Below are 13749 nucleotides of genomic sequence, written 5' to 3' on the forward strand. Positions count from 1 at the left end.
TCAAGAAGAACTCAGATTTTCAACACATTCGTTCCAAAAAGTCATAATTCTATTAAACACACATGGGCGAAAGGATTATGCTGCTCTTTCATCTTTATTACTCAAGCAGCAATGACACCAATAATATGATATGTTAACAAAAGATCAAAAACTACAAATTCCAGTGGAGATAGGGTCTTTCTTTGGTAGTCCCAAGATTATTGGTCTCTAACTGACCGCGTGATCAACAATAACCAATCAGTCTTCAGCAACTGCAAGGACTCATTGGACAAAATCCATTCAACAAAGAGGGGAATCGTTTTTCAAGAAACATGCTAATGACCACAGGTTTGAAAGACAACACTAGGTCATTGCATAGTTTTGTTGGGCAGCCACTGAGCAAAGTAGCTTAATGCAGGACATCTTTCTTTTAGGTAAAAATGTCATATGTCTGGGTGACTCCTTTTCCCCAAAGCAGTACAGTCCAGCTTAAGGTCAAGCCATCTGTCTTTTACATAAAAATGACACAGGTTGACTCATATTATGCCCATCAGCTTATCTCCTTTGAATAGGTCATCATGTGATGGGCGTTGGTGGCAAGGGACACTATAGCTTATGTAAACATGTACATTCCTTCTGCTGCTTTTGTGCATAAATAAGGCTGTGAAAATAAATACACAGTGCACTTTGTTATTGTGTGGTGGTAGTGATTACAGGATAAGTGTGTAGCCACTCCTCATAAGAAATGTCCCTTCAGACGGAAGGCTGCAGAGAATTTGAATGCGACACAACCAGTGCCTGGATGTCAATCACCACCCAATAGGCAGGATCTGCTCCTGGGAAACCAGGAGCCTGTACACAGCGCACTACAGATCTAACTTGTACAGGAGGCAAACTTTATGCCCGTTATTTATATTTGGATGTGTCCCAATTCTTCTTTATGTTCTAAAGCGCTCAAAAGTCAGTGGGCTTCATTCTAGATTTGCCGGTGCAGCAAGAACGTACTGGTAATTAGGTTTACGAGAACGCTACCACACCAGCAAAGTACAAGGTTGCCGGTGGGGTGGCTGGAATTACCTCCAGCCACCCTACCGGCAACAATATCCTGTATTACCAGCAAATACCCCCATGGAGTCCTATTGGTCTCCATGGAAGGGGGATTAACATCCCTTACTGGCAGTCGTAATACAGCAGTAATTCCGCAGGACAGAGTGCCGATAACTGTATTATCGTTTGCTGGTATCTTGGCAGTAATACCGCCAACCTCGTAATGAGGCCCCATGTCGCATATGCATGTTTGTAAGGAACCAGTTGGCCTGGACAGCCAAAAGGTAGCTCATGGTGGTTGTTGATTTCAAGCTAACCAGGCTCTTCTAGTCTAGAAGCAAGAACTAAATAGCTCCCAGCAATTTCAAACCCTGCATATCTCAATGTAACGTTATTGTCTGTTCTCACCATTACCATATCCTGCAGACCAAGGGGAGGAAGAACCGCAAGACTCTGAAACAGCTGTAAAGTTTTTACAATTTGAAGTCATTCACATGTTCATAGTGAATAAACCATGGGAGAGGACCCGGCATCTGGTGTGATGGTCACTGGTGGAATTGGAACCAAAAGGAAACACTTCAGGAGATGGGTAATTTTAAAGCGCTGGATAGTGTCTCAAAACATCCCTATTCTCTTCTCGAAATCCGCAGTGGGAGGGACATAGTGACAGAGGTGAGCTTGCACAAGGTCGATGGTGCAGCAGAGCCCAGTCATGATAACGTTAAGGTCATCAATCCCTGCACCCTCCGACTCTTGCACAGTCCCGATGGAGAACGATCTTCTTGTAACTGACCAAACCTTCTTTAGTCCGAAACTGCGCCTATAAACTGGAGTACCTTTGTCAGATGATTACGTGGCCTCTTCAGGTTCAAAAGGCAATCTTGCTCTTGAAGGATCTTACAGTCAGTTCCACCTCCTCCTTGGTCTGCAGAAAGGGACTATTCATACCAGCTTATTGTCCACGTATGAAAGCACAGACACTGTTGCATGGAGCAGTCCAACCAGGGATGCCCTACTTTTGAGCTGGTCACAGGTTAAACAAACAGCTGATCATGCTGCATCCCCACTGCAAAGAAATCTCTGATGATCCTTGGTGTTCAGAACATACGCCTCTTAACAGGCCCAGAAATGCAAAACTGTCCCCATTGAAAATCAGCCGGATGACCCTGCATAGCGCCTCCATCCAGAAGGTAACCTTATGCATAAAATCACGTGGGGAGATTCCCCAGTTGTATGTTCCATCACGCTTGCCATGTTCATTTAATGTGGGTCCAGTTCATTATCATGTGAATATTAGGTTTGTGTTATTAGACTAGCTGTAATTGGTTGTTCTAGTTGGAGGATGAATGAATGTTAACCTATGATGACATGTTAAACCTACGACTACATGTTTAGGATTTCAAAAGCAGGTTCAGGGGTGAGTGTTTAGGCCAGTTCATGCAGGTTAGGCAACAAATAGGTAAAGTCAGGTTGCAGGGCTTTGTATTACATAGTATTACAGTGCTTTCTTTCCTAAACTTCCCCCCACTCATACAATATCGCTACCTAACCCTCTTCCCGGTTTTCCTAACGCCCCTACCTATCCACTGGTTAACTGTATCTCTAAAATCAGGGACCCGTGCCAACCACTGTGGGAGGGTCCATCCCATTCGGCTTCTGTGGTTTGGGAGAGTGCTGGTGCTCTCTATTTTATGGTCTTGACACACACAAAGCCACCACCCTGCACCCCTGTACACCAGCCATGCGCTGATGCAGGTACTGCCCTACAATGTTTTTTTCCTTTCAGCTCCTATCACGGAATGCTAAAATCACTTTCTCTTGTTTCATAGCTTTGATCACATGGCGTGCTGAAATCTTTATTACCCTGCTCTGAGCACGGAGTTCACAGGATTCACTTCTCTTTTTCTTTCTGGATCCGATCACGGGGCGCATCGCAATCACCTTTCCCTTCCCTTCTCTTTTTCCCTTTTCTTCAGCGCGGCTCACAGAGCGCACAGCACAGGGTTTTTTTTTGTTGTCCAGCTCCGATCCATAGCGCACAGCAGGCACCTTTTACTTTTACTGGTCCGATCACTGAGCACACACAGCAGGCACCTTTGCTTTTTTCAGCTCCGAACAAGTAGCGTACAGGGACCAATGTTCCCTGTAAGCTGTGCGCATGTACGCTTGCCCAACTTCCTTCTGGGTGCCACTCAGAAGTTTTTAGCAGCGCACGCAGGCAATTCTCATCTATGCAAAAAGATTCAATAAGGTACGAGCCACAGCAATTACCTGACATTTGCTTTCTCCTAAAATAACGAAATATTCATGATAGTCTGTTGTAGCTCATTTACATTATCCTACTATGCAAGCGTGACCTTAGAAACCTAAAAACAGAATGCAACCACAAGAGGTCAAAACTAATATGAAAATGTGGCTCCATGAACAGAAAAATCTAAGATATGCTTGCACACATTAACCAACTACTGTTCCCTCCCTACCCATAAATCCTATGCTTCAGTCTACCACGCACTTACTCTAACACAAAACATATTTAAATATTACCAGATAACCTTGACTCTTCCTCTCTTGGCTCTGCGAAAGGTTACCAGACAAGTACCTACATCCACTTATTTTATGTTTTTTGTAATTTGAATAGTGTTCAAGTACCAGAACTTCTGTTATTTATCGCCTTATGAAAAGTTCCTTTTTGGAAGGCCTTTCAGAGACTACCATGCCACCCCTGAGATGTGTCCTGCATGCTGCAGCACAACTCATGAGAGGACGCTGGAAATTCAACCCTGAACCTCCTCCAACTTCACTGGCTCCCGCTGCAAGACTGTATAATCTTCAAATCCTGCTGCATCATCTACAAGGCTGTCACCCTGAAGTCTGCAAGCTACCTCACTAGGAAACTCAGCATCTCCAGATGCCTGCAATCCACCAGAAGGAAGCGTAAAGGCTTGAACTCCGACGGTGCAGGAAGGAAAAAATGAGAAGAACAGCCTTCTCAGACTATGCTCCAAGACTCTGGAACCTCCTGCCATCATACTTAACCCATTGCTGCTACAGTTCAGGAAAGAGCTCAAGACCTTCCTCTTCAAGGAATGATGACTCTAACACATGGGTCAACACACCCTCCACTCCCCATCGTACCTGAGACGCTGATCTGCCCCCCACTGTCTCCTCCCCTGGTTGCTTGTAGATCTCTTTCTGAAAATTGGCTGCCGTTGCCCTCGCTTGTTAGCTCCCAGTCCTGTGTCTCTGTTTCCCTCACTGTGTTCTCCCCCCTACGGTTGTAAAGCACTCTGGTGATTCCCGGAGCCAGGGCTGTGCTCAATAAATACTCATAATATTAATAATAAAAGCATCACCCACACTATGTAACCTAATTATTTCAAATATCGGATACCAACTGGAGGTAAACATACTACTTGGATGTGTAACCTCATCCCATGCTTCCTATTCTTAGTACATATGTCACGCAAGCGCTTTGAAGTGGTCCCTTGCATGTTAGCGCATTATAAAACTCAAATATTAAATTTGCTCTCTAAGAATTTTGAGTAGCCCAATGTCATGCTCAGCGTCTCTTACTTTAACATTGCAGACATTACCCAATAAGTGGAGAGCAATATTGCAATATCACTTACTTGGCCTGCAAGGCATAATGGGTATGGGCTGTGCCAGGTATTACTTGTATATAGTATTAGGGCAACGGATATTCACACAGTAGAATGCATTTCACACAATCTGCATCCTTTCTAAGTGTTCAGAGCTGCATTGGGCATTGACCTTAACACATCATATTGTAACTCAATGCTATACAAAAACGATTTCACTTATCAGTTGTATAAACCTACCCAACAATATAAAGGTGAAATAAGTTGCAAACAATCTTGTATGCTCTGCAAAATAATTGTGTACCTGCAGATTCATGACATGTTCTTAAAATGCATATAATATAATGGTGAGGCACTAAATATGTTTTGCTTGTGAAGTATTATGGGTATGCAAATAATCTCAGTGAGTGTCACTGCTACATGTTTTACAGTGCCCTGTCAACTAATATTGGAGGCGAGCAGAGGAGCTGGTGAAGGGCATGGGTGAAAAGGCACAGGAGAACACTCCTTGCGGGTGACAAATCAGTAACTTTGAAAAACCAAGTCAGTTGTTTTGGCAGTAGAGTGCAGAAAATGTGTGTTTGCTGAAGGAAATGAAACTCTAGTAACAGTCTAGAGGACTGCATGTTCTGTTTCTATGCTCAGCTGCTGAGGGCATGTCAATGTAAACATGTGTTCTGTGTTTACTGACTGTATCAGCCCCCTGCATCTTGTTTAACTGATAATTAATTACATAGGGATTCCTAGTTACAGAAGAAGGCTCTCAAGCTGGTGTACCTCTGAGAATTGATGCCATTAACCTAAAATGCATACATATGTGATTTACTTCAACAGGGCTCGATAAGAAACCTCATCTCTTGTTGAATTTTGTCTAGGCTGTGGTAAGGAAGGTTGGGCAAAACTATAGGCTGTATGTGCCCAGTCATTTTACTTCCTATGTCATGGTTACAAGCAAGGCTCTGATAAGAATGTGCTTCCTACTTAGAGTGAAATTATTTTTCAGGATGTAAAAAGTAATTAGCTTTGCCAACATGAATACTTTATGCTTATTAAAAGATGTTCTTTTCCCTTAAAAGTCATCTTTAGATCGGTCAGAAATATTATTAGAGTTCCTTCCTATGCCACTGCTCTGCTGTTAACGGATTCAAGGAAATATCATTGGAGCTTTGTGGGCAGAAGCCAGGGGTTGGTTCCTATGTTTTCATTGTTCCCCTTTTTATTGGGAATATGTTTCTGTTTTTAGGGATTAAAAATTGATGGTGTAGATGTCTCTAAGCTGTAAGGTTGGTTTTGAGCAACTCGCAGGACAACATAATGTGGATATTAAGTAGAAGCTAGGGAATTTTGATCACATTCTGTGGTGCAGTTATTCTGATGCAATTATCATCCTAAATTATAAGAGGCATGTTCTCAGGTGGCCCATGAATTACTTCATTAAAGTGGCACAAACTCCTATTGGCATGTTTTCTGACATTCCTTTTAGTTGCCTTGATTCCATCTGCAAATATTTTATTAATTTTTGATAGCCACATCAGTTATGAAAAGCAATATTTGTTGTTTTGTAATACACATGAGTGTTTTTACAGTAACATAAAGCACACATTTCCCTCTGCACAGGAGTACTTTTGCTAGTTACTGTGGCACATCTTGGTCTTGAACTGGTTGAGTTCTCCTTATAAACCACAAATAAAATATATTTTTTTAATCTATGTGTTTGGAAAAAGTGTTGTAAGATGCACCTTTTATACAGATTATTAAAGAATTGCAGTGGTTTGGAAGGGGCAATTTCTTTACAAACTCTCTTGGGAGATGGTAGCTCACTAACTACGCATGCTCACAAAGTGGCTTACCTCGTGAGTCAATTGCGCACATGGAAAATAAAGTGTGCACGAAAGGCAACCAGTTCCGCACTTAGAGAAAAATAATTAGAGGGAACATTGATAAGAACCACTTCCCCCTTTATCGAGCTCTCTCACGGGGCACCCAACATGCACTTTTCCTTGGAGTTATCAAATCTCACTGGCTTTCAGCTCTGATCACGGAGTGTAGGAGCGCACAAAGCTCACCTTCCTGTTTGTTCAGCCCTTAGCACAGAGCATACAGAATTAATCGCCCACGCGGCCCGGCCATATCGCGGGGAAACGCTCACTGTCACACAAGCAACACAGGGCCACCACCGCACACAGCAGGTTAAGGCTCTTCTATGTGGTGTGGAGGAACGCCAAGCAAGACACACGTCGGCAGCTGCAGGGCTCGTCAAGCTAGCAGGCGACTGTCCTCAGCATCACAAGGGACCCAAAACCTTTTTCGCTATTGTTGTGGGTGGCCTTGTGGGCACACAGGCCAGCACACCAGGATTTTGCTGTGGGCACACAGACAGTTGCCGAGATCAGCCAGGCTTGGCATAGCGATCCGTGATCAGACAATTCAGACAGACATAAGGCCGTGCGCACAAATCGTTACAGACAGTAAATGAGCCAGGCACAGGTACTTCCATTCATGGAGTCTGCCGCTGCAGTGCCGTACGTGCCGGCAGGAGGTTCCTTTTATTGGGAGCACGCCATGAAAAGATCATGGCTCACAGCCTTAAACAGGACTTCACCACACCAGGTAATGCCAGCGCTGGTCATTGGGCCGGCTTTCGGCAGATCCAAGATCCGGCACCAGATATGGAGCCAGATCTCGGGATCAGGCCAGAGTCAGCCGCCCAAGCCCATGAACTGCGCTGGAATACTTTTACAGCGGCTTTGGCACTGTTAATGCACAATACTGATTCCTTTCAGTTGTACATATAGCGAGCATCGTGCATGACACACCAGTGCCAAAGCCAGCAGTAAAAGACAATGCTGCTGTCACAGGCACTTTTTTATTTTTTTAAGTATTCCAGCATTGCTGGATGTCCACTACGAGCCCCGCCCCCTCTGGCACGCCCATCCCCCAAACTCCTTCCCACCCAGGCCCTTGGGTTGTGAGATCCCACACCACATTTTTTCAATTTCCACCACTGGGTAATGCCCGATAGCCAGGAGATACTTTTAGTTCCTGCTCATCAAATCTCGATTACAAACCCCGTTTAGTATTTCTCCTTTGATGAAACAATATTGTCCCCCTCCGGCCAATAGCCATTCCCCTGTGTGGTAGGGAGCAATAATACCCTTCCCTCCTCATACCAACAATGTACCTCCCTCTCTTAGACATCTTTAACACAATAACAGTATACGGCTATGCCACCAGTGCCCAGTTAACTAACATGAGAACGAGATCTCCCTGACAGCGAAGGGAGGTTGTTGCGATACTCCAAGACAAAAATCCTTCTGAAGGCTCTATTCCAGGGAACCACGGGCACCATAATGCACCGCTATATCAAGACACCTTGAGCGCCTCGATGTCGACTCAACACGGTACCTCACTGTCCCCTACGCCAGCAACTCTCACTTAAACGATTACACCAGTAACACATAACATGCACTGACCTTGGTGGCGGTTGCCACCACAGCGGCTCCTACAGCCAGGCATTCTCAACTCGGCTCCAGTTTTCAATCGGCAAGTAGCTTCGCTATACGTGCGCGCGAGGTGCATGTCGGGATACACATTTGAAATAACCCGCCCATTGAAACCCGGTGTCATGTAATATTTAGTACCCCTACCTTTGAAGAATCCCGGTCTTCGGCTGTGTTCGGGCCCGCCTTTTCATCACTGATTGGCTGTGTTCAGCTTGAGCACCACCCTCTTGAGCCTGCCGAGCTGACACAGACAAAAGCAGCAGAGTACTGAACTGCCTCCGTTGTAGTAATAGATAAACACGTTATGTTCTGAAAGAAGTAAAGCTTTCTCTCAGAATAATAAACAGTGTTTTATCTATACCCACAACGGAACACAGCTTGACATTTCATAAACTGTAACTTGTCATTAAAATAGGAGGCTTCGACTAAGCCATGACACTTACAGTTTATGAAATGTCGAGCGCTCCAATGTGATAATGACAATTTCTTAAGGCTCCCTATAGATTCCAGTAGGGGTTGGAGCCTAATATGGCATGTGTCATATGCCAGTGACACGTGCCACTGCATGTCACCACTACAAGTGACACGTGCCACTAGCAGGTGTCATATGCCATGCCCCAAAAAAAGGTTTCATGTGTCACGGTAAGTCTGTCTCTTCGTTTTTCAAATTATAATCCTCCTTTTTAAAAATAAAAATACGAAACGCCAATTTTATACCTTTTTTGTAAAAATAAAATTCAAAGGCTCTACAGAAGATTCGAACTCATGACCTCCTGTTATCAGGATAGCTCCATCAAGCACTGCACCATTACGTCTCACGACGTTAAAAGTCCAAATTCTACCTGTAATGGGTACTCTTACATGGTTCAAGGTTGTTCCTTTTTTTATTTTAAGTTACATCTTAAAACAAACTGCATGTACAATTCAGATTTTCCACACATTCGTTACAGAAAGTCATAATTCTATTAAAGACACGGAGGCGAAGGATTATGCTTACTCTTCAACTTTACTGATCAGCAGCAAAGAAAATATTTCCAAAGAACATGAATACAAATTTGTAAAAACTACAATAACCATGTTTTTTGAACATTTGTAGTTCATTTCTATTGGTCTCTAACTGACCACGTGACAAACTTTAAACCAATAAGACAGTCCTCAATGAACTAAATCTCTTGTCCTCTTTCCCTTCTTCCTCTTTCTTTGATTCTGCGAGGATGAGTTCTGTACATCTTTGATATTCTCTTCTCTCAATTTCCTATTTGTTTGCCATCTGACATCGTCCCTAGAGAAAACATAATTTATAACAGTGACTATAAATCGAGTACAGGGTGGGTCAATCGTATAATACCACATCTAGTAATAACTTGTATAAACATCGAACATTAGCAACATCATCATATTCATTATACTTCTTAAACGATTTTGCATAATAGTTACAGAAAACATGTTATGTAAACATTACATTCTTACGATTGATCGGGTGGGATAATCCTTCGCCTCCGTGTCTTTAATAGAATTATGACTTTCTGTAACGAATGTGTGGAAAATCTGAATTCTATGTCAAGACCGGAGGCTCTGATTATGCTTGTTCAAAGCTTACTTACCACTTACGATGTTGCACTTTCTAAAGGTTTAAAATAGAAAGTCTTAAAAATCGATTCATTCGACCAATCCGCCGATTTCATGATGTCTTCTACTCTAGCTCCTATGTTATATGCCTTAGTAGCTATCGCTCCTCTGACTGAATGAGCGCCATATTTCTCAATATTTATGCCTGCTTCTGCCATCACCCACCTAAGCCATCTGGCTATGGTCGCCGGTCTAACCGCTTTAAAAGGTTTACAAATCGCTATTAATAGTTGAGTTACCCCCTGGGGTCTTATTTCCCTCGTCATATCTTCGTATGCCTTTATGCATCTAACTGGACATAATTTTGGTTGATTTGGAAAAGCTTCATATGAAACAGATTTCAAACCTGTCTTAGTCCTCTTCGAAATGAGGAAAGTGTCCGGTTTGGCCGATTCCGCTGACTCCCGTTCCTCCCCACTCTCCTCACCTGATTCAAAGTCCTCCGGTTGCAGTTGCCTGTGAGAGAGATAGTCCTTCTCCTTTTTATGTTGAAAGTATCTGTCTCGAGAGGAAGCCACAGTGAGTGCTAAAGTATAGCAAACCTGGGGCCCCCTTCCCGAGGCGAGACAGTACGAAGGGAAAAAGCCTGTTCAGGCAGAAAAAACCCTCCGAGGAGTGCAGCGGTTCGAGAGGATCTGGAGCAAGCAGTTGTAGTGGAGTTCTTGAGGCAGTTAGCTGATGGGAGCAGGCAAAGCCGGACATCCGAAGCAAAGAAGGTTCCGGAGAGAAAGATAGCCGCCGGAAAGGGTACCAGCAGAGAAAGCAACTCCGGAGCAACAGGAACCAGGGCGGCTGAATGACAGCGCAGCCGAAAGGTAAGGCAGAGGAGGCGGGCGTGGAGAACAGTGCACCGTAGAGCTGAGGGAAGGAAGAGAGAGATAGTCCGGAGAGGGCGGACCGAAAGTACAGAAAGTGACCGAGGAGGTCAAGGCTGGAAAACTAGCGTGTAAACCCAAAGCAGCGAGCTAGCGCAGTGAAGGGGGTTGCAACGCAGCGATCGCTGGGAGAGGAGGAAAGAAATACTACCAGCGACGCCATGTTGGAAAACCACTAGACCGTGGGGTGAGTAACAGAGAAATCACGTAGTGGAACCTCCGCACGCCCTTCCAGCGCGTAACCGCCAACGCGGATACAAACGCCAAACAGGACGGCGAATGACAGTATGCCCCCTCCTAGAGCGTAGGACCCCCGGCTTAAAGGGGAAGCGGGCATGAAACTGAGCCAACAACCGAGGGGCATGAATGTTGGAAACCGGTTCCCACGAGTCCTCCGACCTAGGGTAACCCTTCCAAGACACCAAATACTCCAACCTACCACGGTAGTGGCGGGAGTCACGTAAAGCAGAGACCTCATATTCCCCAGAGGAATCCACCTGAGGAAAAGGTTGGTCGGGAACAGCTCTCTGGTGGACGTCCGGGATGAAAGGTTTGAGAAGAGAGGCATGGAAGACAGGATGAATGCGGCGGAGGTAAGGAGGTAGTTTCAGTCGAAAGGCAACAGGATTTATTTTGGAAAGAATGGGAAAAGGACCCAAAAAGCGAGGAGAGAGTTTAGAAGGGTGAACCCATCGCGGCAAGAACCTGGTGGACAACCAGACCTTGTCCCCTTCCTTCCATTCAGGGCAAGGCCTACGATGTTTGTCCGCTTGGGTTTTGTTGTATTGACGACTCTTCTCCAAACACCTTCTGGCAGTGACGTGTGCATCAGAAATAGACTGCAGTACTTCTTCAGCCGTTGGGGAATTGGTGGGTGACGGAATGTAGGGAAGAAGAGATCTTGGGTGTACCCCATAGGTGCAAAAGAAAGGAGAGAGTCCAATGGCTGTATGAAATTAGTTATTATAAGTAAACTCTGCCGTAGGAAGCAAAGAAACCCAATTGTCCTGAAGACGATTGCTGTAGCATCTAAGGTACTGTTCCAATGTGGCGTTAAGGCGCTCAGTTTGACCGTTGGTCTGAGGGTGGAAGCCAGACGACAGAGCACGTTCCATACCAAGGCGAGAACAAAGAGCCTTCCAAAACTTCGAAACGAATTGGCTGCCACGATCCGAGATGATCTTGTCAGGGAGACCATGAAGACGGAAGATATCCTGGGCAAAAACCTCAGCCATCTCGGTAGCAGTAGGAAGACCATGCAATGGGGAAAAATTAGCCAGTTTGGTCAAGGTGTCAACTGTAACCATAATACAGGAGCAGGAGTTAGAAACAGGAAGTTCTACAATGAAATCCGTAGAAAGCAAACCCCAAGGGCGAGAGGGTACCTCAGGTTGGGTGAGAAGACCCAAGGGCTTGCCGGTAATGGACTTAGTCATGGCACAAACCGGGCAACTGAGTATGTATTCCTCCACATCCTTTTTGAGTTCCGGCCAAAAAAAAGAACGAGTGATAGTTTCTGTGGTACTTAGCTTCCCACGATGACCTGCAGTGAGTGAATCATGACACCAATTTATGATCTTCAGACGTAGTGGACCGGAAGGTATGTATAGACGATGGTTGAGGAATAGCAAACCCTCTTTGTTGGTGTAGGAAGTCTCTCCTCTGAGTAACGGAACGGTACCATCCGAAGCAACACCAGCTCGAACCTCTTCCAAAAAGGTATTAGCAACCGTTAAGATCCTATTCCTGTGGAACATCGGCTCTGGGGTATGTCTTTTCTCCTCACATATGGGACCCTTCCGAGAGAGAGCATCCGCAAGAGTATTGTTGGTACCAGGGAAGTAGGTAATTCGCAAATCATATTGGGCAAAGAAATATGCCCAGCAAGCCTGCCTGGAGTTGACACACTCCATATTCTGAAGGACCTTGAGATTCTTATGGTCCGTTCTGATGATAACGGTCTGCCTTGCTCCCATCAATAGATGTCGCCAGGTCTCACATGCGTGTTTTATAGCCAGCAATTCTTTTTCAAGTACGGAGTAGTTAAGTTGGCTAGGAGACAACGTCTTGGAAAGGTAACAAATGGGGTGTTCTCGTTCCTCGAACACTTGTAGCAGAACAGCTCCAATGGCCAAGGCCGAGGCGTCCGTTTCGACGATGAACTGTCTATTCTGGTCAGGATGGCGCAAAATGGGAGCAGTACAAAAAAGATTCTTGAGATTGTGAAAACTCTGTTCTGCTTCGGAAGTCCAGCTAAAGGGATTGTTGACCTTCTTGAGTAAAGAAGTAATAGGGAGAACTGCTTTAGAGAAGTTTGGGATGAATGAGCGATAGAAATTAGAGAGCCCAAGAAACCTTTGGACCTCTTTGATCGAAGCCGGAGAAGGCCAGTCCAGAATAGCAGAAACTTTGCTGGGATCCATGGCGATGCCTCTTTCAGAAAGATGATACCCTAGATAGGGTACTGAAGTAGCAGCAAAAACACACTTCTCTGGTTTGACAAGAAGTTGGTTGTTTTTAAGTCTTTCCAAAACCTTTTGGACATGGGTTTTGTGGTCCTCTAGGGTGCTGGAATATATAAGGATGTCGTCCAGATATATGATCATGGAGACAGACAATAAGTCTGAAAACATCCGATCCATAAACCGTTGAAATACCGCAGGAGCATTCACTAAACCGAAGGGCATTACTCGGTACTCAAATAGACCGAAAGGAGTGCGAAAAGCGGTCTTCCATTCATCTCCTTTGGCGATGCGTAACAAATGGTAGGCATTTCTGAGGTCTAATTTGGTGAACCAACGTGCACCTTGAACAGCTTCAATGATCTCATGTATTAAGGGCATAGGATACCGATCCCGGATAGTCACCTTGTTGAGGCCTCGGTAATCGATACATGGGCGCAATTCAGTTGAGTCTCTCTTCTTGATAAAGAACAAAGAAGCTCCGGCGGGAGACTTGGAATGTTGAATGAGCCCATTCTGAACATTGGCATCAAGATAATCTTTAAGAACCTTTCTTTCCGCTTGAGTTAAAGAGAACATCCTACAGAATGGAACCAAAGCATTGGGTTCTAGGTCGATGTTACAATCTTCTGGCCTATGGGGAGGTAAGGTCGCT

At 44.7% G+C, this 13749-nt stretch overlaps 1 protein-coding gene across 1 annotated transcript in view; it reads right to left on the bottom strand.

The window, feature by feature from the left end:
- Window positions 1–8259, bottom strand: part of CDCA5 (cell division cycle associated 5) — a 156362-nt gene extending 148103 nt beyond the window's left edge. The window contains exon 1 of the mRNA XM_069644941.1: window positions 8099–8259. Coding sequence (XP_069501042.1) covers window positions 8099–8252 — 154 coding nt within the window. The 5' untranslated portion in view covers window positions 8253–8259. The remainder of the gene's footprint in view (window positions 1–8098) is intronic.
- Window positions 8260–13749: the final 5490 nt, after the last annotated feature.

Source organism: Ambystoma mexicanum, chromosome 2p (genome assembly GCF_040938575.1).
Source record: "Ambystoma mexicanum isolate Mex_15411 chromosome 2p, UKY_AmexF1_1, whole genome shotgun sequence".
NCBI classification, from domain to species: Eukaryota; Metazoa; Chordata; class Amphibia; order Caudata; family Ambystomatidae; genus Ambystoma; species Ambystoma mexicanum.